The 27601-nt window shown below is 47.0% G+C and overlaps 1 protein-coding gene across 1 annotated transcript in view; it reads right to left on the minus strand.

The window, feature by feature from the left end:
* The window catches only part of CLSTN2 (calsyntenin 2), a 582773-nt gene that overhangs the window by 13918 nt on the left and 541254 nt on the right, over positions 1-27601 (minus strand). The window contains exons 9-12 of the mRNA XM_053929711.2: positions 26944-27106; positions 12405-12571; positions 4358-4506; positions 2242-2441 (exon numbers count right to left, since the gene is read on the minus strand). Of these exons, the coding sequence (XP_053785686.1) occupies positions 2242-2441; positions 4358-4506; positions 12405-12571; positions 26944-27106 (679 nt within the window). The remainder of the gene's footprint in view (positions 1-2241; positions 2442-4357; positions 4507-12404; positions 12572-26943; positions 27107-27601) is intronic.

The following is a 27601-nucleotide window of genomic DNA, read 5'->3' on the forward strand; positions in this document are numbered from 1 at the left end:
GCCAATCTCAAAGGCTTCATGTGCTATTAGCAAAATCTAAAAGCACATTCATGGACACTTACGACAAGGTCTAACATAACAACATGAACGTGTCTCTCTGTTTCAAATGGCCGTCATGTCTTCTGGGCTTTTTTGCAGCTTCTCGTCAGGTTGGGTTAGAGCATCTGGCTCCCCACGTGGCTGGCTGATGGCTCACCCTGTGTAGGGGACCATTTTCTCATTGTTCCCTTGTGCTTGCATTGTGGGTAGTATCTTCCATCTGCCCTTTCCTTGATTCCACTGTGCCAAAGGGACAGTGCTGGGTGCAGGGACCGAGATGTGAGTCAGCCACGGTTGAGCCCTTATGGAGCTTCTGGGCGTATTTAGTGACAGATAACAAAAGTTGTGTTCATGGCTGAGGGCGTACAGAACAGAGACGTAACCCAGTCCAGGGGTCAGGGTGGTGGCAGAGGAAGCCTTCTGGGGGAGGTGTGGAAGGTAGGGACGTTTGTCAGCAGTAATGAGAATGGGAAAGGAGAGGGACCTTCTGGGCAGGGGAAGAGTAAGAGCGAACGTGTGAGCTGACACAGAGGTGTATGTGAGAGACAGATGGGTGTGCACGGAGGACTCGCCTGTCCTTTGCACTGAAACAGCACACAGTGTGGTCAGTGCGGGCAGAAGACGAAGCTGGAGTGGGTCCTGCTTGTTTAAGGCACCCATAATAATGACTGTTCTAACCACAGTAGGAGGAAAATTTTAAAAGCACTAACAATAATAGGTCTCGGGCACTTGGCCCTGTGCTCCACGTGCCCCTCTCATAAACAGAAGGTAAGATAGGGACCCCGATAATTGCTCTTCCCTGCGTTGCCTGTGTGTTGTTACTGGGCCCAGTAAATCCAGCGTTCAGTCAGGGCCTGCAACCACTGAGGTCAGAGGCCCTTTTTCTGTCGAATTTTAGCCACAAATGAGGGGAAGAGGGAAGATCACATGACCTACTGCACCTGGGAGTGTAACTAGGAGACTGCCCTGCCCGACAGGTGGTAAAACACCATCTACTTGTAAGCTAAGGAGGGCTGCTTTGGGAGCCACACCCCCATTTGGCTAGGACCAGGGTGGGTTAAGGCAATGGATGACCAGGATTAGTCTAGAAGCAGCCTCTCAGGGACTCAGGCTCATGGGCACCAGCACATCACTAGCAGCTGCTGCTGGACACAGACAAGGGGAGTTGAAAGTATTCTCTCGGAGGAGGCAGCAAAGGACAGTTCTCAAACCCCGGTAGATCTGGGCCTCAGGTTTTCCTCCCTCGCTCCTGCTTTCCCTTCTTTTTCCTGCCTCCCTCCACCTCCTTCAAGTCAGCAGCATATGCGGCAGCTTTCAGTGCAGCTATGTGTTTCTCCCTGGCAAATAATTCTGATTGCTTTCACTGAACAGCCCTCCCAGTAATGAAAGGACAACTGGAAAGTTCCCCAAGAGCTTAGAGTAATAGTGATGAACAAGTCTTTTCTGTGTACATATTAGGATGCAGTTATGTTCTTTCTTTGAGCTTTTTAACTTTTCTTCTGATTGTCAAAATAATAGCACCCACAACAGAACATTCGGCGGCAACAGAAGAGTGATGGGGAGCGGAAATCTACGGGCGCTCAGGCCCCTCGGGCCGTGTCACCACTGTTAAGTGTACTGCGTGCTTTCTTCTGGGCATTTTCCTGCTTACTTTCTTCTTTACGTGGTTGAGATCAGTCTGTGTGTAGATACTCTGTAATTTGCACCTTGCTTTTTGTCACTTACAATTTAGCACAAATGCCTTTCCTCCAAGAATACAGCACTTACACAGTGGTACCTCGGTACTCCCAGGCTCTAGAACTCATCAAACCGGGTACTCGTCACAGTTTGACAAGAAAAAACGTTTTGGCACTTGGTGCTTGCTCACCACTCTTCACATTTGCTAGAACTTGCATACGTCACAACGCTACCCCGCGAGAGAAAATGCTCCATCTATTGTCGCTTGCTTACCATTCATCGGAACAAATTAACGACAAGTACTGAGGTACCACTGTATAGGGTACCATGATTTGCTGAGCCATTCATTCCCCTCTTGTTATTTATCTGCATTGTTTCCAGGTTGGTTTGATTGTTTTGCTATTGTAAAGACTTTGCTATAGGGAACAATAGCATTGTCCTTAAGCGTGGTTTACTTTGGTTGTGAGAACTCAAAGCCCACTGCCCACACCTAGCATGCACCTGTACCTGTGGTCTTCAAGTTACCTGGGGCCTCGGCTTTGGCGAAGGTGCTCACAATCTTGATGTCAGGGAACAGGATCACCCCTCTGGCACTTTCAAATTGGGTGGCAGGTCTCCAGAAGCGGTCCGTGCCTCGGAGGGTGATCTGCGGCTCCATGGCCCGCAGCACCATCACGTAGGCATCCACGTCAGGGATGCTGATGCACACGTCTTCTCCAAAGCACCTGCAGAGCACACAAGGGACCGTCTGTCATGCAGCCATGGTCAAGAATGCATACCGCCCCCTCTAGTCCTTGACAAGGCATCCTGATTGCCTAAGAGTCTCCGCGATGTCAACAGACATTTCAGTTTAAAGACACATTACAGTCAAAACAACTAGCAATCTAGGGACTTAAACAGATTGGCTCCTGGGAGAAATTGGAATTTTCTATACCAGCAACAAGTAACCATTAAACCTTTAATTATCCTTTAACAAAGTAATCAGTGGCAATGTTAATTAGAGAGCAATTGCTTGTTTCGTGCATTAGGATTTGGTAAGCAAACTGTTGTCTAACTGGTTGGTTACAGCCACCTTACTAAGTGTGACCACAGGGCTAACCTCTCCAGCCACCACCTGTGTGTTATCTCTGCATGAGGCTATCACACACGTGCACCTGTTCCAGGTATGCCAGTGGAGCACTACTGCAATCACACTCCTTTTTCTTGACACATTTCATGGATATGTTGCCTCAGAATACCCTGGAAGCAGCATGGTGTGATGACACGAGCAAAGCCCGGGAAATCAGATGGACAAGGGTCGTGGTCTGGCTCTGCCACTGCTGGGCTGGGTGCCTGACCCCTGCGAAGCTCAGTTCCTCCATCTATAGCATGGGAGTGAGTGTAATGAATTACCCTATAGTAGTGAGGGTTAAATGAGACAACTTAGAGAAAAGCCGCCGCCCCAGGGCCCGCATCACTGTTGGAACTCAGTAAATGCTCAGACGTGATGCTCTCATGAGACCTCATCAGGCATGCCATTGGCACTCTGCTGGTCATTGAGGCCAAGACCGGGGCTACAGTGAGAACCCCAGGGTCCAGATGGATGCTCTGGGAATACTGCGTGGGCTCCAGCTGGGGCAGCCATCAGCCTGCATGCCTTGGGAAAGTGGCTAAGGAAAGGGTGGGTGGGCCCCAGGTTGAGCTACTCCATCTTCTTCTCTGGGTGAGTGAGGTGAGGGAGTGGTGGTGGGTTTCTGTTCCCAGTTTCCTTTGGCCTTTGCTGCATCAACCCCCCAGTTTACAGAGGACACCCCTCCCCTCGCCAGTTTATGGAGCCTGGTCCCAGAGCTGAAGACTGGACAGTCTGGTGCCTCTTCACTACAATGTGAAGCTGACCTGGGGGTGCCTCCTCCCTACCCCAGGCCTCCAAGAAGGGCCTTCAGAGTGGACGGGAGGAGAAGTTCTTCCATGGAGATAACTATTGGATGTGATTGCTGTTTGTGGGCTTCATCCCAGCACCTGTCCAGACCCCAGCAATGGGCAGTCAGCAAACCCTTATTTCCCATGCTTGTTCCTGTTTTCCTGGGCCCTTCTCCTGGCTCCAGGTGCCAGGTGATACCTTTCCACCTTCCAGGAGTTTTTCTGGGGTCTCCTTCTGAGCTATCTATGGCAGCAGCTGTGGCTGAGAAATGATTTGATAAGCCTGCAAGGGAGCTATCGACAGGCTTCAGTAATAGTCTCATCTTAAATGCACTCTGCTCTCTGGGGGCAAGAACCGTGCCTTCGCTTTCTCTTGCACACTCATGCTATGTAGGAGGTCTACAGGCTGGGATGGTTAATTTAATAAATCAACATTGGTCAAGCACCTACTATGCATCAGACACTGTACACTTGCATCATACCATTTAGAACCCAGCTCTCTCAGAATTTACAGAAAACAGTGTCTTCTAGGCATTAAATCAGATACAGAAGAAAACAGAGAAAGCTGGATTTGAGTTAGCAACAACAGGATATTTTCTTCAAGAAGAAAACCGAAGAATAACTGGGGCATCCTCATGGGGATAGCAGAGATGCTGGGACAGCTGAAGAGAGGTGACCCCTGTTTTGCAAGAGGACCGTTCCCACTGCCTCGGCCTGGCCCTGGCGATAGGTGTCCACTCACTGGACTTTGGAAGAGACTTTGAGGTGCCGCACGCCCGCGGTCGGGAACTGCCTGGAGTTGATGTAGGAGACCTTCTGCAGGGCGCGGTTGATGTTCCCGATGTCGTCACCTTCCATCACCAGGACGGACTGCGAGGGGTTGAAATGGTACTGGAAAACAGCAGGGGATCGCAGGAGAGAATGACCAACAGAGTACCCAGTCCCAGGGAGCCCCTCCATCGCCATGAAAAGGCCACAAAGGGCAGCACAGGCAACCCCAAAGCATCTGCCAGTGCAGCAGCTGTGCATGCAGACGACTGCTTTAACCCTCAAGCAACTCCTGCTAACCCTTGGTGGGCTTCAGGACCCGCTCCTCTAAGGTCCCCTGGGATTACAAACACCCACAGGATGGGATTCTGAAATCTCAGTTACAGTAGCTCAGTCATCTGCGGTAGCCCACGTTCTGTGCTGCTGTGGGGTGCTGAGCAGAAACTTCCAGGAATTGGATTGTCCATCCCTCTGCCAAGAACGCACAAATTTGAGATTTTGGCTCCTTTTGCTGTTCCTGCCTTTGGCCTTGAACTGCTCTTCAATTCAGCCTGCACTTCACTTCCTGACTCACGCCCCATCATCTTAGCTTCCAATCTTAAAGCTCACAGTTTTTTAGTTAATAGCTTTCCTTCTCTCTTAGATCTGATTTTTTGTCTTGCTGCTTGGTGCTAAACTCTGGTTTCCTAGGAGTTTTACTGACTCGATGTTTACACACTTGCCAGTGGCTTTAGGCTTAGGTAGGACTCACGCCATGCAGAGTCCCTGCTATCCCACACTTGGTGGAGGCCCAGGGGCTCCGGTGTTCCTCGCTGGGTCATGTGGGTTTTCACACTGGATCAACTAGATACAGACCTCTGCTTCTCCACGTTCCCCCACCAGTTATTCTTTTCTGAATGGAACACGGAGAACAGCTTTTGTACTGGTCTGAGTTCATGATCTTGACATACTTCCGAGCAAGAATTATTAGGCCCGGATATTAATAAGATATCAGGAGCTTATCATGGATTCCGATTATGTACCCAATGGTCATGTGACGGGAAAGAGAAATGTGAATATATTTTCATGTACCTACTTGGCGACCATTGTTTTAGAATTGATAATATATCCACATGGTTCAAATGTGTTTGTGTGCTAAATGAAAATGCCCATTTTATTCCTATCTCCTATCCACCCATCTTCTCCATCCCATCCTACAGGTAATCACTGTTATACTAACTTCTTAGTGACAAATTACATTATTGTTCATAATTGGTTGCTTCCCGTCCTGGTGAGAGGATTATATATACATGCTTGTCCTATTATCAACAAGCTTGATATGTGACATGTGGTACCCTTGCCGGCTGGATGTGCCTTTTCCCTTTTTCACTCAGGAGTGGTCATGTGACTTGTTTGGCTACAAAATGTGGGCAGAGTATTGTTTTGTTGACACTGATGGGGAGGATTTAACAGCCTGTTTATGGTTTGCTATGTCGCTTTCCCTCTGCCATTAAACCTACAAAATTCCCTTAGGGGTCTGGTCCATCAGCCTGGGTCTCACAGTGAGGGGACTATGAGTCAGAGTTGCATCCCGTCTATAATGGATATGCAGCGTGAACAACAACAAAAAATAGTTGTTATACAAGCCTCTGAAAATTGTAAGTCATTTGTTACTGTAGCAAAACCTTGCCTATACTGACAGTTATACTTAAGCATTCTTAGAAATATATAATTGATGAATGTAGATTTCCATTATTCTCCTTTCTTACATTAAAGGTAACTTTTTACATACTGTAGATACTATACTATATCTTTGGTTTTTTTTACTTAGTTCATACCTTGGAGCTCTCGCTTTATCAGTACTTACAAAGTTTCCTGGTCGTTTTGTATTGCTGTATAGTATTATCAAATAAATTAATTTTTTAACCAGCCTCCTGATATGAACATTTGGGTTTTTTCAATCTTTTTCAGGTAATACCACAATGAATAGTCTTGTACACATAACACTTTGTAAGTGTGTAAATATACCTGTAGTTATTCCCTACAAGTGAAATCGCTAAATCAAAAAGTACATGCATTTAAAATTTTGACAAATGTTGCCAAATCCCCCATTCTAGGGATTATATCAACACACACTCCCTCTCACGGTGTATGAGAATGTCTCTTTTCTCAAAACCTCAACAACAGAGTATGCTGTCAGAGCTTCATAGGTGATACATACCATCTTAGTATAGTTTTAATTTGCGTTTCTCCTGCCATGAGGAGACTGACTATGTTGTCATGGGCTTAATGAAAAATCTGTCCATTTGAGCTCTCCTCTGACATGACTCGTATGCCTTTCTAAGGGTTCCTTGTTCTGTGCCTGGACCCTAACAGGAGGTGGATCTCTTGTGAACACTGTGGTGACATCGACCCACATAAGTCCCTCACATTGTGGCCCCTAGCCCACTCATAGCTTAGCCTCTGTCTCCTTCAGCTATCATGTGGCTGTTTCACTGTTCCTCCTCCATGAGGCCTCCTCATCTTCCCTCATGTAGGTCCCCAGCAGCCTCCTATAGAGCTGATGAAATGCAAGTATAATTATTGCAGCGCAATGACCACGAGCTCAGTGAGGACAGGGGTACTCTGACCCTTATCCCTGGATCCCAGAACCTAGTGCTAGTGCTCTGCAAGCCCCTGTTAGATGGAGTGAGTGGTACCCCAGCCTTCATTTTACTCAGTGTCATCTCCCATTACTCCTCCACAGGACTTTTTTTTTTTTTTTTTGCAGTGACTTGTGTTTTCAGTCAAGCCTCTGTGGGAGTCATTGTCAGTGCTCATCAAACCCTGTACTTTCCTTCCAGGGCATCATGCCCAGGCGCTCCTCAGTTGCTGTGTTACTCACCAGCGGGGCCACGTGACTGCATCTGGCCAATGAGATGTGAGAGGAAGTGATGTGTGCACTCTGGGATGAGGCGGTAAAATGCCCTGCCTGCAGGATGCTCCAGCCTTTTTTCTTTTCTTTTTTTTGGTCTGGTGGCCTACGGTGTTCTAGGCAGAAACCCCACTCCACTTCCCCAACTTTGTGTGAGAAAAAATAAACTTTTAAGCATTAAGCCATAGAGATTTTATAGTCATTTGTTACTGCAATAGCTTAGCCCATTAGAGGACTTCAGCTTTCCCCAGCCACGGTTTTCACTTCTCTGAGGCTTTGTGGCACCCCTGAAAGATGGTGGGTGGCATGGATGGCCATCCCCTAGGTCCGGTACAAACTACAGAGTACAACTTTGGGTAATATACTGTACTTCTCCTTTCTGCACTTTATTTCCTCATTTATAATAATGAGGATGTTAGTAGCTACCTGTCTGGGCCTTAAATGAGATGATGCATGTAGAGTGTCCATCTGTGGCAGCTTTTATCATACTTTTGCACTGAGCCTTTTCCTGTGCTGGTTTCCCTGCTTGCACTGCTTGTTCTTCCCCACCATCCAGTTCCCTCCTGTCCTGAAACACCGAGCAGGGTCTCTGAGCCCAGAAGCACTACTCCCTGCGCTGGATGTAGGAGCCCCGACACACGGTCAGCCTCTGGTCGGCTTCTCTCTTGCCCTGGAGGACTCACTAGTTGCCGTGCACTGGTGAGTCATTACACAGGACGGGGCAAAAGTAGGTTTGCAGCTGGTCATGTGGGAAATAACACAACAACAAATAATAATACAAGAGTGAACTCTATTTTACGTACTCACAACTGTAAACCCACTTTTGTCCCAGCCTGTAGTTCTGAGTGTTCACAGATCACCAGATTCAGACTTGAGCAGGTACAAGGCCATCTGTCTGAAAACACCACTTATGTCCCCACAACTTTTTCTGCCCTGTCACCATCTCTGCTATAGTAGAGTGTTGTGGTGCTGTTGCTGTCTGTCTGCCATCTGCTGCCCCCAGCAGACTGGGAGCACCTTGAAGGTAGGGTCTACTGACTTCTCGGCATTAGCAAAGGGTTTAGCACATGACAAGCATGAGACAAGGCGATGACCCCTGCAGAGGATGCCAACCTCCGAGTGTCATATTGGGGCTAAGAAGGAAAATGAAGCAGTTCTCCCAGAGGAATGGGTCAGCAGCAACTGGTGGCAATTAACAGAAGGCACGGTCCCACTGCACCCAGCTCGGGAGAGCACATGCTGGGAATGCGCCGAATCTCTAGTTAATACCCAGTCTGGTTGCCCGAGCATCCCATAGGGAAGGACCGGCACAGGGCCTAGCCCTCAACACCATTCTTGCAATCAATAAAACCTCTTTTTTTGTTTTGTTTTGTGTTTAAACTGCAGTGCTCACAGCTCTGTGGCATGCCTGAGGGTTGGCCTCTGGTTGTGTGGGACACAGGGTGATATGGGCATTGCCACAGGGGCAGGAGATGGCTCCCTGGGGACCCAGCGAGGGTGACAGCATTTGCTATGCCCTGGAAACAGTGCTGTAGCCATGGCAACTACTTTCTTTAGGCCAAGAAGCTAGACAGGGGGCCTTTGCAGAGTGGCCACCAGCAGGTGGGGACTTGGGTAAAGTTCCTGCTCAGAGCTCTGGGCTGGCCGTGGCGGCCGTGGCAACCCAGGCACTTTGCTGTTTCCTTGGACACCTGCCAGCCTCTCTGGGCTAGGCCAGAAGTTTTGCCAGGCTACAGGCTCTTCTGAGACAACTGTCATGAATGCTTACTTTTCAAAAGGAGCTGGGGCAGCGATGATGCCAAGTGCAAAGCCAGCGCAGCTGGAGAAGACAGTGATGATTGTTTGAGAGCCTGCTTAGTAGGTTTGCTAGGGGATAGCTACATCTGTATCTATATCTGTGTCTATGTCTACATCTGTGTCTGCGTCTATGTCTCACCTATATGTATATCTTTGCTATATCTAATATCTAGATGTTATATATAGTACATATAGGTACAGAGAGAATATACATATATAGATAGATACATAGTATATAGGCAGAGATACACACAGAATTCAATTCTTACAACATCACTGTGAAATAATGTTAAGTCCATTTTTACGTGAGGGAATTAAGGTTTAAAGGACAGAAGTACCTTGCCTAAGGCCACCCAGCTAGTAAATATCCACACTGTGATGTGCACTGAGGATTGTCTTGTTCCAGAGTTCCTGCGCTTTCCCACTCTTCCACACTATGCCGCTGACAACCTGGCAGGGACCACGCTACGGGGTTCAGAACACAGTACTCTTCAGCAATGTGGCTGTTCCACAGTGTCTTGTGTCTATACAAGACAGCCACCACCCCCACCACCTAATGATGCCAGACATGCTGGAGAGATGTTTATAAATAGGCATGATCCAGGGGAAAACAAGTAAAAAAGAGGAAATGAGTTGGGCCCTGAGAACAGACAGGAAGTTTCCTTAATTGCAGGAAAACCTCACTTCTTTGAAATAGCCAGAGAGGAGGGAAGGGACCAGGAACTGGTAGGGAAAGTAATATTCACTATTCAGAAACAAAATGAGGGATAAATGGAGGGCAGGCAGGCAAGCAGACAGGTAGTTATAATAATTTTAAGAATGTCTTCTAATCCAAGTTTGGACAAGTTCCTGAGCTCCAATCTCCTTATTTCTGAAATGGGGTCATACTCTTTAATTTGTTGTGGGGAATAGGGAGAATGAACTTAAAATAGCCCCGGTGGGTGCACTGTAAATTGTGTCTCATCATTAACCTCTCACACAGTGCCCCAGTTCTCGCTAGCCGCACCCTGAGGATGTGAAAGGATCCTGTGCAGTGACTGGTTGTATCAGGCGGTATCCTGGAAAGTCAGATTAGCCTCCCCACCCCTACAGCTTTTTGTGTCACTTTGTCTAGCGCCTCCTCTTTTCCTAGGCTACAGCTGCTATGTAGAATTGTGATGGTTGTCTGTTTATAAGTCTAAGATGTGTGGCTTTTCAGCTCAGCATCTTTGTTTCATTTGTTCTGCAGCGTTTGGAAGCCAGAAACTGTGCCCCCATGGGATGATCCGGCGCAGAGGAGACCCACTCAGGGGCGGGGAGCAAATCCAGAATCCAGCAAAGAGGGGAGGGAGGGTTGGATGACGGACTCCTGCATCACTGGCTTGACAAAACACTAAGGAGACAACACGCACAGTGGGTCAGGGTCCGACCCCCAGCTCTGCAAGGGGGATGTCTGTGTGAAGTGTGCTGTGAAGGGCTTGCCTGGACCAGCTGCTATAAAACAGGCTGCCGATCCACTAGGAGGCAGTCTTGTGAGTTTCCTTCAATGCCAGATGATGAGCTATTGAAGCACACGTGTGTGGGTATGTGTGGGTGTGTGTGTGTGCGTGTATTTAAACAATGTGTTCTAATGCCATTCTTGCTTTACCCTGTCTCTGTCTACCATCATGGCCCTCAGACAAAGTCTCCAGGGTGAGCATCCTGAGCCCCACACCTGCCCAGATCGTGCTTCCTTGCCTGGAGTACTTACTTCACGGCTGCCTGGTGCCGACAGAAAAAAAAAAAAGGGAAACACCTAAACCTAGTTAACAAGGCCCCACAACATGGCCTCTGCCTACCACTCTGGTAACACTTTCTACCTTCGGTCCTGCAAGCTGGGCGCTTGTACCACTGGCCTGGAGTTCCAGCATTCACCGCGGGGTTCCTTGGCCCTCTGCCATTGCCCAGGCTCCTGGCTCTGCCTAGAGTGACTGCCCTGTCCTCTCCCCGTACTCCACCCCTGCCTTTTTCCTGGTTGGTTCCTACCCATTCTGAAACATTCTGCTCAGACTTTGCCTCCTCCGAGGAGCCTTCCCTAACTGCCGTCCCCGCCAGGTTCTGGAGCTCTGAAGTAGGATTGAGTTCCCTGAAGATAAGAAGCTTGGGACATTCATTTTTCTGTCCCTCTACCTAGCCTGAACACATGGGTGTCCAAGGAATGTTTGCTGACTCAACCATGACTTAGACAGAAGCACAATGTGCTCAGGTCACTAGCCCCTGCAGTCTACCACACATCAGAGCTGCACAGGCCCCACCTGCAGCTTCAGTCAGAGGGCTCTGTGCTGGCTGGGGCCTCCACGTCTGCGAGAAGCAGGCCCAGGGCTGGGAGGGCAGGGCAGGGCTCCGTAGGCAGCACCGGGTGGGAATGGGAGGTGGGCTGGGAAACCTGCTATGGTCACACCCTCCTCCGGCATTGACTAAGAAAGGAACCTGCACAGCTACTGGGGCCTCAGGGGGCTGTCCCGTGGCCCTAGAAGAAGGGCCACCTGCCTTCCAGAGAGGAGGCTAGAGGACCACCTGCTCTGATGGGGTCCTTTATGACTGAGTGAGGGCTACCATGATGTTTCTCCTGCTCTTTGCTCAGGGCCCCAGAGACTTCAGCCTGGCAGGTGCTCCTGAGACACAGGTGAGGCCAGAACCATCCCTTCCTGTCAGGGAGGGGCTTGCTGAGGCACAGTTGGCCACATCCTCCCCTCCCTTCATGAGGAGCTTTTCTCAGAATGCAGCTTTGCTTCTCTTGGATTATTCAAATATTTTTATTTTGCACGAATGATGAAAGTTGTGAGTCTGTTTGCAACCCCTTTGCTGGCCCGAGATCGCTGGGGGCTCAGTCTGGGTCTCAGCTGAACACTGAGAGGCCCAGCGACCTCCGCATCTGCTTCCTAATTCCACCCCACCAGGACTGACCTTCCTTTCTAATTTGGATCTTATGCTGTTCAAAGTTTTTATTTTAAAAAATAGCTTTGAGTGTAGCCTTCCATGCTGCTTTGGTTCCTTTAGGGAAATAAACAACAAAGCAACCAATCAACCAATGAAAAAGAGAAATATAACAACTCCCTTCAGGAAGACACTGAAGATACACCTGCTTTTGGGTAGTGAACTGGTTATTCATCCACAAGGGCTTCATCTAGAAATTTCAGGACACGGCAGCAGGAGTCCATCATGGAGTCACAGTCACTAAACTCCCCGCTGTGCTGCGCCTGGGCCGACATCATCTCTGTGCGCAGGAAGGACTCCCTTTCCCGGTGTGCACTGGCCCTGGGCAGCCTCCTTCTCATAAACCTTATCGGGGTGATGCTGGCTCCTTCTTTACCTTTATTCCTTGGCCGAGGCTTTCCAAGGAATTAATATCCAGCCCTTCCTTGCAGGCCTGCAGGCAGGAAATCACCTTCTGACTCTCCATTTTTCCGGGGCGGATGGTGAGACTGGCCAGGCTGCCATGGAAGAACTGGGCAAACCGCGGTTTGGTGACTTCTCCGCCTAAAAGATAAAGAAGCACCGTTACTTGCCCTGTGGAGCTGAGGTATGAAACACCACTTCAAGGCACCATCTGGCTATGGAGCCAAGGACACAGCGACTGTGGCCAGATTCTCAACAAGCCAGTGTCATTTGCCGCCAATACCTTGGCACTCTCAGCTGTACCTGACTGAGGAATCCTGGAGTATCTGAGTTTTAAAATAGTTACTTTCAGAGACACAAACTATTTTAGAAGACAGGAAAGCCCTACAGAGTGAAAATAGAGGGAGAAGGAAGCTACTATTGATAAAAAGCCTTCTGTGTGCCGGGCCATGTGCTAGGGACTTCACCTGGAAGCCTGCAAAGATGAATCATTGTTTCCAACTGACACCTGAAGGATCCCGAGACTCAGAGAGGTTGAGGGACTTGCCTCAGGACTGTTGGCTAAAGGCTGGAGCTGGCGCCCTTGTCCTGGCCTGTCTGACTCCAAAGCTGGCATCTGTTCCCCTGTGTTCCACTGAGAGGTTGGCAGGCGCTTGAAGAATCCCAGAAACCCCACACCCATAGGCGCTGGCTCTCTCGAAATGAGTTTATGTCCCATCAGCTCAAATTCAGGTCCTTTGGCCGATAAGGACTTCCTCAATTCTGTCCTACCTGTGACTTTCTGCTCCTGTTTTTCACTGTGCTCTGCTGCCTTCACGGAGCTCTGTCTGAGCTGGGGTCCAGTCTTCAGCACGTGATGTTGTCCAACGTGGCTTGTGTTGCAAAGCCAGCCTGGAAGTCACCTCCTTGCATTTTGTCCATGGTTTTTGAAATTGGTCCTCCCTAAGGTCCATTTGAATCTCTACCTCCACTGTGAGGGCTTCCCCACTGACTTCCCTGAGTTCAGACCCCTTCCATCAGTGGGCGGCCTACACCAACACACTTAGCCTTGATCTTGTACTTCCACTTGTTCAGAGAAGAAGCAGAACAGATAGGAGAGATAAAGTGGGGTCAAACTTTGGCTTTGCTAATTCCTTGAGAAGGTTTTGTAAGCTCTCTGAGCCCCTGCTTGCTTGGAGGGGACACTTATGGGTTTTACCTCTTGGTTCTCCTGTGTGCTCTCAGCAGGGCCCATGGCTTCCCCAGTGCCCCTCACACTGGGCTCCTGCAGTGCGGGGCCACACCTTCCCCCAGCACACTGTGCTCCAGTGAGACACCTCCTGTGAAGGACTTTCCTGAAGCCACAGAGGGCACATCTCCGAAAAGTTCTGCCTCAGTGACACCACTGTGACTTCACTGCCCTTCAGTGAGCCACGCCTTGCCAGCAAAGTCTGGGCCTCAGCTCTGCGGGGAGGAGGCAGATGGATCCCCCTAGGGCACCACCCTATCTCAGCCCTCTGGGAGTCGATGCTCCTGGTACCTGCATTCCTATATTCTTGAGTTCTTTCTACTTCTTAGTAGCCAATCCTTCATTATTCCAATCCTGTGTTACAGTTAATGATTCTTTCTATTTTCCTGTTCAAATTACTGTGTGGTTTCTCTCTCCGGATTGGGTCTGAACTGATACACCCTCTATTTTGCACACGGACTTTTGCTCACACTCATTCCTCCTCACATCGGGATACCACCTCCAAACGGCTCACATTAGACAAATCCACTGGTTCTTTAAGGCCCTTCACATCCTCTGCCCCTGCTGCTCACAGAAACCTTTCCTGAGTCCCTGCCCACTGTGCCCTCCCCCTGCTCTCAGCCCCCTGAGCCTGGGAACATTGATAGTTCATTTTCATGGACCCCTCACCACCCAGCCTTCTTAGTTACTGGTTTATGTGTATTTTGTGTCTTCACTCACTTATAAAGGTGGTTCTCAACCTTGACTGCATATTTTAATTACCTGGGGACCTTTAGAAAGACAGATCCTGGTGCAGAGTCTCACCCCCAGAAGCTGAGACCGATTAGTGTAGGGTTTTTAAAGCTCCTCAGGTGAGTGAAGCATGAAGTCAAGGTTAAGAACCACCCAGCTATAGGCTTCTTGAGGTTGGAACTTTGGCAAACTCTTCCGGTGATGTCTTTCCTTTCTGCCACCCTCATGCTTACTCTCACCACTCTTGGCACACTTCTGGAATTTATTTAAGTCTGTTTCTTAAATGGCAGGGGGCACTCACGCGTCATGCATTTTAATGAAGACAACACTGAACAGGTATTATGGGCTGAGGGGTGCAACAGGCACTTTGCGTAAGTGGCTCATTTATTCCTCTAAGCAACACAGGGCCCCCATGTTGCCCCAGCATCTTGCACTCTGTCTGGCACACAGCAGACATTTCATCACTGCTTGCAGAGTTGCAGTTAAATACCAGCAAAGTGGTGGGCATTGTGGTGTCTCTCTGACATCGGTCTCATGCTTGCCCGCTTGCAATGGCAACCCTGAGGTTGGAAGGTTGACTCAAACCCTTGACCCTGAGGGTGGATTCTGTTTAGTCAAAGCTAATCAGGTTTTCCTGTCTCCATTGCACAGTGACTGAATCAGGCGAGGACCTGGGACCCAGCACCAAGGTGAAGCCAATCAGCACCTGGCATCCGATAAGCCAGGGCTGTTGATTCAGGAATAATCATGAGACCAAATTTAGGCCAGTGAGATGGGAGGAGAAACTGACTGGCTGCTTCTGGGAAAAGAGCTTCCATTTTCTTTCCAGAAAGCTTCTAGAACCCACTCTTGCTCTCTCACCCTGGAAGGCCAAGAGCTGCTGCAGCCACCTTGCAAGCAGACCGGGGACAACCAAGGCAATACGTGGCAGAGGGCAGAGCCGGGAGAGCCAGAGCAGGCTGAGCAGGGCCTCTCCACTGCTCTGCTGTGGGATGTCCTCAGCCGGGGGAGCCCGTCATCCATCTTTATGGTTTGAGCCATTTTGACTCAGTGTTGTTACTTTCCACCCCAAACACCTCACTTTGGAAATGAAAGAAGTCCACAGAGAACTCTAAACAGATCTGGCTTTGAGGGATGGCCTGACATGGCCATGGCTTGAAAGCATGAGGAGCCAATTCGGGGCCTTCTGTTCTACGCCCTCAAAGATCCCCGCCCCTCAAAGTCATTAGCATGTTCTTGCCCTAATGATGGTCCACTGTTGTGGACCTGCAGGAAGAAGGGTGTGAATGGTACAGCTGCCACTTTCCAGGGCATCCTGTGGTCATCTTTCCGACCATCATGTACTGGGCATAAACTATGTTTCTAACACCATGTGAAGTCCTCACATACATTATCTTACTGAATCTTCTTCAGCAAACTCTTGGGAGGGGTACTTATTCTATAGTTAGAGATGAGCATATTCAAGCTTATAGAGGAGGACTAAGGTACCTAGGGCAACAAAAGTAGGAAGTGGTGAAGTGTGGGCTTTATCGTGTGAGTATTATCTATCCATGCAGAGGACCAGCTGGGGCATCCTGGTGATACTGGCCAGCCCGGTCCAGCGAGGCTCAGAGAGAGCCCACTCTGCCATGTCCTCGAACTCCACTCAACTGCTCACGCAGCAGCTCCATCCTTAAAGGCCAAACTTTGCAACTCTTATGGATGCTGTCATTTTTCTACACACTATTTTCTCTCAGCAAAGCATTCACATTCAATATTTTTTGACTCAAAAATCCCAGATCTGTGATGTACTCTATTTATCAGTGATGCAGCTCCAGGAAATCAATTCAATTAGCATTTTGCAATAGGAGACCAGCATAAAATTTGAAATATACTTGCACTCAGGGGTTGTAGTGATGCGGGTTTTAAAATATAATGGATACATTGAAAATCTCTTTCTTTTTACTATCTAGAGTGTCTGCATGTACCACATGGCCCCTCTGTTAGCATTTAGATATAAACATGCTCATGAATTATTTTAAGGAAAAAATAACCTGATTTCTAATACAAAAAACCTCCTCTAAATCTTTGAGAGCATGATTTTGGATTCCTGAGGCTAGATCGGCACACATTTTTAAAGTGTTTGCTGCATGCCTTGCCTTCTGCTAGATTCAGTTAATTATAGGATGTGGACCATGCTCTCCAGGAGCTTACATTTAGCTGGGAAAATAAAGTATAAAAACTGGGAAAATATAAAAGAGTAAATTGCCAATACGATAGATGTTCCAAGGCAGAGCATGATTAATTTTCAAACCAATGATATAGATAATTGGCCAACCGATCACAGGGGAAAAAATAATAGCTATCATTTATGAGGCCCTTAAAACATGGCAAGTTCTTTAATATACTATTTAATTTCATTCTTTTAAAAAAATTTATTGAGGTGACATTGGTTAATAGGGTCATATAGGTTTCAAGTGTACATTTCTATGATATGTGATCTGTATGTTGCATTGTGCACCCACCACCCAAAGTCAAATCATCTTCCATCACCATGTATTGGGCCCCCTTCACCCTTACTACTTCCCTCATCCCCTGCCCTCTGGAAACCCCCATACCACTGTCTGTGTCTATTTTATTTAATATTTAAGTAGAAAGATAATACTTTTAAGACCTTAACCTCTATTCTTTTCATTTCTCCCCTCCTGCCTCCATCGCTGGCTTGTGCTCAGTGCCACAGGGAAGGCTGTGACAAGGAGAAGAGCAGACTGGGCTTGAAGCTGAGTCTCTTCCCCAGTTTCATTTCCAGAAGCCTAAACTCTTAGGAGGAGGGGGAGATCTGGGTATGGCTCCACATTGTAGGAAAAACAGAGGAAGAGACTCTGGATTCCCCCAGACTAGGAAATGATTCCCCAGACTGGGGGGTGTGAAGGCAGGTCAGACAGCTGAGATGCAGAGTGGGGGCACCTGAGCCTGCCACCTGGCTGAGCTGTGGCGGGGGGGGGCGTGTTGGGAGGGAATGCTGGCCTGGGGTCCGGACAGATAAACAGATGGTCTTACAGACAGAACATGAGGAGCAGTGGAAGTCTCTCTATGGCCCTAAATAAGGCAAGGAAACTGAAAGAGCTGCCAGTCTTGAAGGACCGTTAGTGACGGATGACCAGAGTACCATTTCAATGGACAGCTGCATAGAAAGATGGATTGGAGGCCCCCTCCGCACCCCAGCCCCATATAAAAATCCCCCTGAAGTCAGCTGGCACCCTAAGGGAATGGGAGAATTCCAAATTTGCCAAGGTTAAGTCTCCCTCACTTGGATGGAATAAGGGCTTGAAATGAACCTAAAATGGATGTGAAAAAAACTCATTTCTTTTCATTATGAATCCAGATTCTCCCCCACTCACTTTCAGCTCCTTTTACAGATGTTGTTTTCAAAGTTAGGTTACTTGTCCAAGACTACACAGCCGGAAATTAGTGAAGCCTAGATTCAAACTCAGATCCTTCGTGCTCCCAAGCCTTTGATCTGCATGCCACACAGTGAGATTTCTTGGCAGACTTCTCGGAGGCCTAATAATTCGGCTGCTTCCTAAGGATGGGGACAGGCTGGGACCCACACACTGCTGGGGGAGAATTTCCAATTACAGTGGGCTCTGTGGACACTGAATGAGTTCAGCAGCAACTCCCAATGACTTGGGCCAAGTTTGCTGGGAAACATGGTTGTCCTGAAAAATAGTAGCATTTGCTAAATGTGATGTAACAGAGTCAGTGTTCTTGTGAGTCAGAGTTTGCCCAGGGAATGAATTCCCCCTCAGCTTTCTCTCAAGTGAGAGGGAATGCCCACCCACTCTGAAAAGAGCGTTTGAATCAGTAATGTCCACTTCCCTCTCAGTCTGAGGAAAGGATCAATATGTACAAATGTACGGGGTCTCCTCCCTTTGCAAAGCGTGTACAGGCTGCTGCTGGTCTTTTCTTTCCTGCTGCCCTTCCCATAGCTAGTTAGTTTGAGAGACACACAGAAAGGATTGGGGGCCACGTTCCCCCTTGCTCGAGCCAGAAGCTGCTCTGTGCATGGCTGGTTGATGGGGACGCCTCTCAATGAACACAATTTCATGGACGGTTGGGTATCAATTTTGAGCAATGCAAATGTAAGACCATCTGAAATCTTGCTTTCTCCCATTTTCTCATTTCAGCGATACAGACATCCACAGAACGCAAGATGAAGTGAAGTGTGTAATAGACCCCCGTGAGCTGCAGCTTTAACATTGCCCCCACCACCCCGGGGGCTTGCAGCTGCCGGTCGCAGGTGACTTGTGGAGACCGATGAGCTGCCACCATCGCTGCCATGACACATTCTCAGCAGGCTTTCCTGACCCTTCAGGTTTTGTGTATCCATCTCTCTCACCTTTCCAGCAAACATTTATATAGCATGTTCTAAGCGCATAAAACATGCAGCTTTTGGATGACCTCAAAAGTCAGTTCTCTGGAGACCTAAATTCACGGAGTTGGAAGGGCCCTCATATATCACCCAGTTTATCCCCTCTATCCTCCAGAAGGAGAGGATGAAGAGCACAGAGGAGTGCAGAAACAGGACACTGTTTTCAAAGACTCCGAACAGCTAAAGCAGCAGCAGTGAGCGCCTGGGATTCTCCTGTGCTGACACCCAACTTCCCTTCCCACACTAAAGCATGGGGCCTGAGGGACCTGCGCTTACCTTTAGCCCTCAGCTTGACTTTGTAGGATCTGTGGGAAAAATGCCCAGAAAGTTTGGGCAAAGGATTGGAGCCCAGATTAAGGAATCCTCCAGCCTCCCTTATTTGGCTGTGATGCACCATCTGACTTTACATGACCCTAGAAGCAGAGGTGGTGTGGCGGCACGATTAAGGGTGGGGGCTCTGGGGGCACAGACCCGGGTGCAAATCCAGGCTCCATGAGACCCTTACCAAGGTACAAATCTTCTCTGCATCTTTGTATTCTCATCAGCAAAATGGGAATTGTAATCATACCCACGCCACAGGGGCTGTTAAAAGAAAAGATGCTAAGAGGTCAGCACAGAGCAGGATTTCAAAGGTGGCAGCTAGTTCGGGTGGCATCAAGGACCTGGGAACTCCTAGGTAGGATTGCATCATGCGAGCTTCTCTGTCTCTCTTTTCAGTGGCCTCTTGCTCTTTTTTTTCTCCCCTCTGGTGTGTCCTTTGGAGAAGCTAAAATGATACTGCTTTTTCTCTAAGATCCTATATCAAGTTTTCTAATTGATATAATATTCAGAAAAAGGTATAAAGTTAGAATTCTAACCCAGTTATGCTGAGTTTACAGGCACAAATCACTGAATTTTAAAGCTGATTTAATCTGTACTGCCTTTAAACCAATACATGCTCATGTGAAATTAACTCTGAGGCCTAGGGCAATCTTGATTTTTTTAAAATTACAGACAATGCTAAGAGAAACCTGCTGGTCATTCCTGTGTGTCAGACCATGAACCATACACTTTTGTCAAAATCATCTGGAAATGGGGTGCAATGAAACAAACAAGACCTTAAACAAACAAGAGCTATTGACCTTCTCCAGGTCCTGGAGCAGGGGACAGGTGAAGAGAGGAGAATCCGGGAGAGCAGACAGTCCTTGCCTTTGCAAACTCATGAGCTGGTGGGGGATGGAGACCTGCATTACTAACGCCAGTGAGTTGTTTTCCAAAGAGTGCTCCAGGAGCACTATTTCACAAAAAGTGAGTTCAACAGTGAGATAAGATTAAAGAATTTAGTTTAAGTAATGTAAACAGACTGCTTTCTTGATGGGCTTTTGAGAGCTTTTAATAACTTAACATGCATTGTGACTCTCCAACGAGGTGGTGTGGAAATGGTTTATGCAGTTTTCCAAACTTGACCTTGGCCTCCTTATGGAAGGGCCTCCTGTGGCACGGGAGCTTCATAAAGCCCTCTTTGGGAAATGCCACCTGAACATAAAGCAGATTATGCTAACACGTGCCTCTTTCTTCCAGAGCACAGACCCTAGGGATGCAGAATAAATTGAACACAGACTTTATTAAGAGAATTTGTACTAAATTAGACAAAGCTTATTAAATAAAGGCATATACTTCACATGTCTGCACTCATTTAGTGTCTGGCAGGCTGTGACCTGGAAATGAACACCAGATCTCAGGCCCACAGGTGGCTCTAGCTCCCCTCTGGCTGAGGATCACATGCTATTGATTACTGCAACTCTCAGGGTTATTTCTGCCTTTTTATCCCTTTTCTGACCATTCCTATTCTTTGCCTTGGCTTCTCCCAAAACCCATAGTGGGGGTTCTGTTTTGTCCCTTAACAGATTCTAATTTATAGAACCATCCCCTTTTCAATCTCCTGATGCATCATTTGTTAAGTGGGGGGTGGAACTCAGTAAGACCGGGAGCTAGGGTAGAGAGTCTTCCTTATCTGAGACAAGGGAGATATCAAAGTAAGGTGTAGGAAAAGCTTGAGGAATGCCAAGGTCAAGAATGCTAGAGGACAGTCCCCAACAGAGGTGGGGATGAGGTGGTTGCTAGGGACAGAGCCTGAGTAGGGACACCTGTGATGAGTCTACCAAGAATAGATGAGGATCAGGGTAGTGGCTTCTTGAGGCAGTGCCATGTCTACTCATTTTGTCAAGAATACTCTTGTCCACATGCCACATACAATAGATAAAACAGAGCTGCACTGTTTGTAGTGCTGGGAGAGGTGCCCTGAAGTGTCACCTGCCAAGGCACCTCCCTGAAACCCTGGGGCTCCCTAAGGCCTGGTCTGGCACAATCAGCAGCCTTCCTGAGTCACTCCCATGGACAGCAGGGTTGGAGCACCTGTATGATTGGGCCAGTTTACAGGTCCGGAGGGAAGCAGATGTGAGTATACAATTTTTATTATGTATGAGTAGACCTTGAATTTGTGTTGTTAGAACTGGGTGAGTAGGGGATTTAGGGAGAACAAATCAATTACTCTTTTAAATGATCTTCTCACATGGCATGACCCAGAAAGAGACAAGGAACCTGGTATTTGTTTAATGGCAGCAATTTCTGAGTCAGCTCCGACTGAGTGTGTCCTGAGAACAGTGTGACACCAAGCACAGAAGTGATGGCAAGGTGCTATGCATCGGCCACCGAGAGAAAGCAGGACTCTTTTGTGACATGAGGTCCATCCTGGCTGCAGTTTTTCTCCACGTTTTAGGCTGTACTGGCGACATTTCTTAAGTGTAAATGAACTTTCAATTTTAATTACTGGAAAAACTACCAGTGAAATGAAGGTCCACTGATTACTTTGGCCTTCAAATTCACTAAAAGAACACCGTAGGCTCACTGGGGCCGCAAAGCGCTGCCCAGCAACGGTGCTGGAGCCAGCTCCCAGGAACACCCAACAAGCTGCTGCTTTCAAATTATTTTCCATCCCCATTGTTAAAGCCTGGTTGGACATTTTGCAAATGTGAACAAGTTCCCTTGCCAACCTCAAAAGCACCTGAAAAAACTCCCCACAATTGTAGGCCCAATTAGAGGTCCACACAGAGGGCTTAAAGCATATACGTAAGTGGACTTTGGGAGATTTAGAAACATGCTGAGATAAGGGCCACATTGCAGGCCATTAACTTCACAGCACCATGTCCTACCAACAGAGCTTTTGATGTGTCCTTCCAAGACAAAATGTGGCTCCAACTAGGTTGTAAGTATTCATGTGAATCCAAGCTCCTCAGTCAGGCAGTATGTCATCCTATGGTCTGTTCTCAACTGCTTTTCCCAGCCTCTTCTCTACTCATTCTGGTCCATGCACATTCCAGTGATAAGGCGCCTTGAGCAGGAATGCATTACACTTCCCTGCCATGGCATATGCTGTTGCCTCCCTTATCTCTCTAGTGAACTCCTATTCATCCTATAAAGCCCAATTTTAAAGATTCAAAAGATTTTCTCCCATGCTGAAAGTTTATTAATGGACTGTCATTCCTCTCAGGGAAGATACCTAAATCTTCTCCAAAACCCACGTACGCATGATCAGGTTCTTGCCTACCCCACAGGCCCTATCTTCTAGTACTTGTCTTCTGACTATTCTTGAGCCTCGGTGACCTTCTTTCTGATTTATAGATGGAGCTGAGAAGGCAGGTCTGTGTGTGAGGATTAGTCCTGGGCATGCAAGGAGCTGTGGAAAGCTGGAATCACAGAAGCCAGAGAGTACCAAGGTCTTCCAAAGTGGCTACCACGTTGGGTTTAAGTGCAAGGAACAGAGAGTGGGTGTAGGGGAGGGCCACAACTGTTTTCAAATTTACACTTTCATTTGACTCAAACATGCCAAGCACACTCCGTGTGCCCAGCACCTAACTCATAACAACCCTGTGATGTAGGTATCACTCTAGTTTTATGGGTAAGAAAATAAAAGCTCAGGGAAGTTAGGAATTCTGCTGGGTCCACACAGTTTGTAAGTGGCAGGGCTGGGATTTGGATTTTACTCAAACTCAGAACTTTCTGTCTCCAAAACATAAACTATATTTTTATTTCATCTCTGTAGGGCCACTTAAGGAAGAATATAGCAGGGGATTAGCAAAGGGCATGCAGAACTCTGTTGGGAACTGCCCTGCCTGGTTTCAGAAGCTGTAACCCCCCATGGCTAAGGCTGAGTGAGAGACCTTGGGACCCTAAGCCACTGAGGAGATGAAGCTTATCTCTCTGGCAGGAGCACCGTCTCTGCCCACTTTGCTTCACCCTGCCTGGCCCCCAGTGCATGATCAGTTAGCCAGTGATGAGTAAGATTCCTCAAGGGAGGAACGACCTAAGACAGGCACGATCATGAGGGGGCCCTCAGGGAAGGACTTGGGGGGCTATAGAAAAAGGGGGTGATGAATCCTCACCCCTTGGCTTTGACATAGCCTGAGTCCTCATTCTGTCTGCAAGAAATCTCCTAATCTCTTGGCTTCCTTATTTCCCCAGCTCGACCTAAGCCTGAAACAATGCTGGAGGTGGGTGCAGCCCTGTGCTGGAAAGAGCAGGTTCCCTGGGGAGATCAGGCCTGCATTGTACCTAGGCCACTATGAGGCTTGCTTTTGCTAAAACTCCCCCACCCTGAATTGAGGTAGCAAATGTTTACTGCATATATTTAAAGTAACTTCCTAAAATCTATGCTAAACCTTCCAAGGACAAGTGTAACCAGTTCAACCACTTTTCCCTTTATATTTGCAAATATCCTTCTTTTTGGATGTAATTAGCAACATCCTCTCCTTTGTTTTCTGTGAAAGGTAACCACCTAAAGCGAACCTGTGCATAGTAAATGATGACCATCCTCAATGTAATGTGCCCAGAAAAGCAATAAAAGCCTGTCAAGGCAAGGGTCAGGGTGCTCTTGTCTTGAGAGAGTGGCCAAGGCACTCTAAGGCACTCTCCCCTTGAGAGAGTAGCTGTGCCGTCCCTTTTCCTCCACAGGACTCAGTAGTCCATGTGAATTTGTCTCATCTCAGCCACAATGCTGCAGACATTGCAGGCCGGTGTCCACATCAGAACTCCTGTGACTTTCTGGTTCCAGGGTTGTCAGATGTGTCAGAGGGTAAAGGGTTTATAGTGTTTGTATTAATACACATCAACTCCTGCATTTTTTCTAGACATGTCATCACATCAACAAAATGATCAACTAGCAATGGGGACAGTGAGTCACAGTGAAAGGAGACATGCTTTGAAGACATGGGGTCAGGCTGATTTTGCCGGGTGACTTTGGATAAGCTACTTCACCTCTCAGAGGCTCAGTTTCGTTATCTACAAGCTGTGACTAATAGCGCCTTCTGATATGACTGTAAACATTCCATGTATGTAAAGAGTTTCCTTGCAACACTGGCTTTTAAAGTATCCACCAGGAAATGACAGAAGGCACTTCTCACATTTAGTTGGCCAAAGCAAGTCAGATGACTACACCTAACTCCAAGAACGAGTGGTCCTAGCATCTACCTGGGAAGAGGACAGAAATACTTAGTGAATACCCTAGTAGTCATTCTTTCTCCCACATTCTTATAAAATAAATATGTACTTTGGTTTAATGTTTAAAAAACACTTTAACAAAATAGCTTTTAAATAAATTGTAATCAGATATGATATGAGAGCTGCTATTTATGATGTGACAATTCGATCTTCAGATGTGGCCTAGGATACTGGAAAAGGAAACACCTGACAGAGCGTGGATTCCAGGTTCACAGACAACCCGCCCTACTCTCAAATAGCAGCCTATACAGCATCTTCCCAGAGTGATTTCAGAATTGTTATGGATCAGAGACTGCTGTATTCCTCAAGTTCTCCCTCTTTCTTACTGCAAGTGTTTTCTAGTTATTCTATCTCATTTCACTGTTTCATAGTGTGTGTATGTGTGTATGTGTGTGTAGAGGATGGCAATTATGGTTGTGGAAAAATAATTTTATTGGTGTCTATCCAGATCAAATGAAGCCACATTTGTGCCAGGTATACAGCCTCCTATGCATCTCACCCTGATGAAGAAATCACTAGGAATCATTCATAAAGTGTAGACATTGAGCTGGGAGCCAGGAACAGGTGGGACTTTTGGGTTGTCTCATTTAGGGAAGAGTGGTTATATTTTTTTTAATGTGCTAAGGGCAGTCAAACAAATATCTGTTGACTATGTAGACAGTCTGTGGTGTTCATCAGTGTTCATAAAATGTTCAGTTTTTCTTCCAGTCACATTGCAGATTTCACTTCCCTATCCTTAGGTGTGGCCACATGAGTTGCTTTGGCCAATAAAACATGAGTAAAAACGATTGGTGTCACTTGTAGTTGAAAACTTTAAGAGCTTGTACACCATTCATCATGCTTTCTTTTTTCTTCTTTCTCTGTATCCAGCAATGTGCCTGCTCTGTCTGCCTGGGATACAGACTGAAGTAAAAGCAGAGAAGAACCTCTACTGATTTTCAGTGAATATGAACTTAGCCTATTTTGATTCAAAGAGATCGTATTAATTCTTTATGAAATTGCTTTTTATTTGAGTGGGATTGTTTCCCTGCCCAGTGAGCATGAAACTAGTCAGCAGTGGTAGTGGCTGGCCTTGTAGAACTGGGGGCAGGTATCCATTGCAGGGTAGGGTGATAGGAATCTGCTTGTGCTCTTTGAGGGCCCCTATGCAAAGTCATAATAAGGTTCATGGTGAGGATGTGAGTAGGACCCTCTTATATCATGGGAAGTATCCAGGCTATGTTTCAAAAAATCTGTAGGTTTGCTGTGGTGTTGGTTGGGGCACTGAGCCACACCAGGGGGCCATTGCTTTAGTGCAGCTGTGTTCAGTGACTAATGAGTCCTGTGAAACCTCTAAATCAATGTCTTGCTATACTAATTAGTTTCATGGACTCTTGCCAGATGACACAGTCTCTGCTTCCTGATATCCTAGGTAATTCTGCCATACTGAAGAAACTTTCATCAAGTTCTGTTGAAATGTTTAATGAACTTTTTATTATCATGTGACATGTCAGACGTCAAGTAGGTGACCTCAGTTCAGGAACGCATTTTCTTCCCTTGCCTCATTCATGCTTTATTTCCCTCCTGAGTTTTGTATTCCTACTGCTCCCAGGGCTGTGCTATGTGCACTTACTTTCATCTTCTCATGCATGGAATGGTCCAGAAGCCACTCTTTGTCTCAGAGGGGCCTATGTCTCCGCTAGTTCACCCTTTGGTTGGCTGGTCTTCTGAAGGCATATTCTTACACCACAGCCTACCTCTCCCTTCAGTCTTCCATGGTGAATGGTCACAGTTACAAATCTTAGTAACTTTCACAGAATCCATCAACATGAGGTTGAGTCATCTCATAGTATTAATCTGCCTATTTGGGGAGGGTTTTCCTTCTCCTCTGCTCTCTCATTGGTACTTCAAAGCACCATAGCCCTTAAGGGAGCAAAAACAGAGTTCAATGGATCTGAGTGAGAGACAGAAATGTTACATGCCTATTCCTTGGAGAGCTGGTTTCCTAATTCCAAACAGGAGATTAGCCTGGGTTTGTGTATTAGAGGAAAGGAAGTGAGGAGTGGCAGAGCTTTGACTGGGAAGGAAACAAAGAGCTTCTGTCCTTAGTGAGCAGGAAAAGGGCTTAGAGTAGCCTCCCATGGCTCCATGCCTCTGAGAAATCTATCTCCCACAGACTTGCATATTTGTGAGCTCCCAGAACAGAGGGTTGGGGGCTTGGACAACTTGTGTGGGGATAAAGGAAGGTCTTTGGATCCTGACCAATGTGGAGCTTAGCAGAGCCAACTGGCCATTTTGATACAGGATTCTATATTCAGCCTTTTCTCACTCATAGCTCCAGTTTGAAACTGGATGAGGGTCCAGAGTGATAAAAGGCATCAGTAATCAGAGGCAACCATGGAACTGCTCATGTTGATCTAAAATCAAAATCTGGTTTCCAGCCAAGTGTTGTATTATTACACAAGCTTAGCATCTGGATAAATCCTTATTTTTATAAGTCCTGTTTTATTAGTGACAGTAAATTTTCTTGGTAAGTTCCAACACCATTTACTTTTCCCTTGTCTCTATCAGTACCTTTCATGGATTGTACACAGATGGGCTAGAAAGAAGGGTTTGGTTTGGGGTTACCTTGCCAACATGCGCCGACTGTAAGTTGCATGGCTATGTGAGATGGATGAATGGGCCAGTCGTTGGTCACCAGGTATGGTTCATAAGTTGCTCCATCCATATATAAGGTAACCACAGGAAACTCCACATTGATGACATAGTAATGCCACTCTTTGTCACAAATCTAATGAAAAGAAAGAGAAGCAACACTTAAAATTGAATATGCAATGAAACATCAAACAAGCTTTTATTCTGATTATGAAAAGGGGAGAAAGCATTTTTGGGTCAACAATTTTATATTGCAAAGAACTCAATCAACATAGTGATTGGTACATGCTGAGTTTATAGAAGCTCACTTCAAACAGGATGGAGCAAACAATGCGGGTAGAGGAATGCCCAAGAATACAACCATCAGGCAAACATTTGACTGTGGGCGGGTCATCTTGCTCTCATAATTGCCAGCTGTATAAGCCAGCAAGCTGTTGGTGGACAGGTGAGGGTATCAGCTTAAATTTGTTTCATATAAAAATTTTTCTTAGTTCTTTAGTAGAGAAAAAGTTAAATTGGAATTATTTTTCTAAGTTTGGGGATAGAGGGAGCTATAAAAAGAAAGAAGCTAGATCAAAAGTAGAAATGAACATGAAGATAGAGAAGGGGAGAAAGAAGGAACAAAGAAAGA

Source organism: Desmodus rotundus, chromosome 8 (assembly GCF_022682495.2).
Source record: "Desmodus rotundus isolate HL8 chromosome 8, HLdesRot8A.1, whole genome shotgun sequence".
In the NCBI taxonomy this organism is placed as follows: domain Eukaryota; kingdom Metazoa; phylum Chordata; class Mammalia; order Chiroptera; family Phyllostomidae; genus Desmodus; species Desmodus rotundus.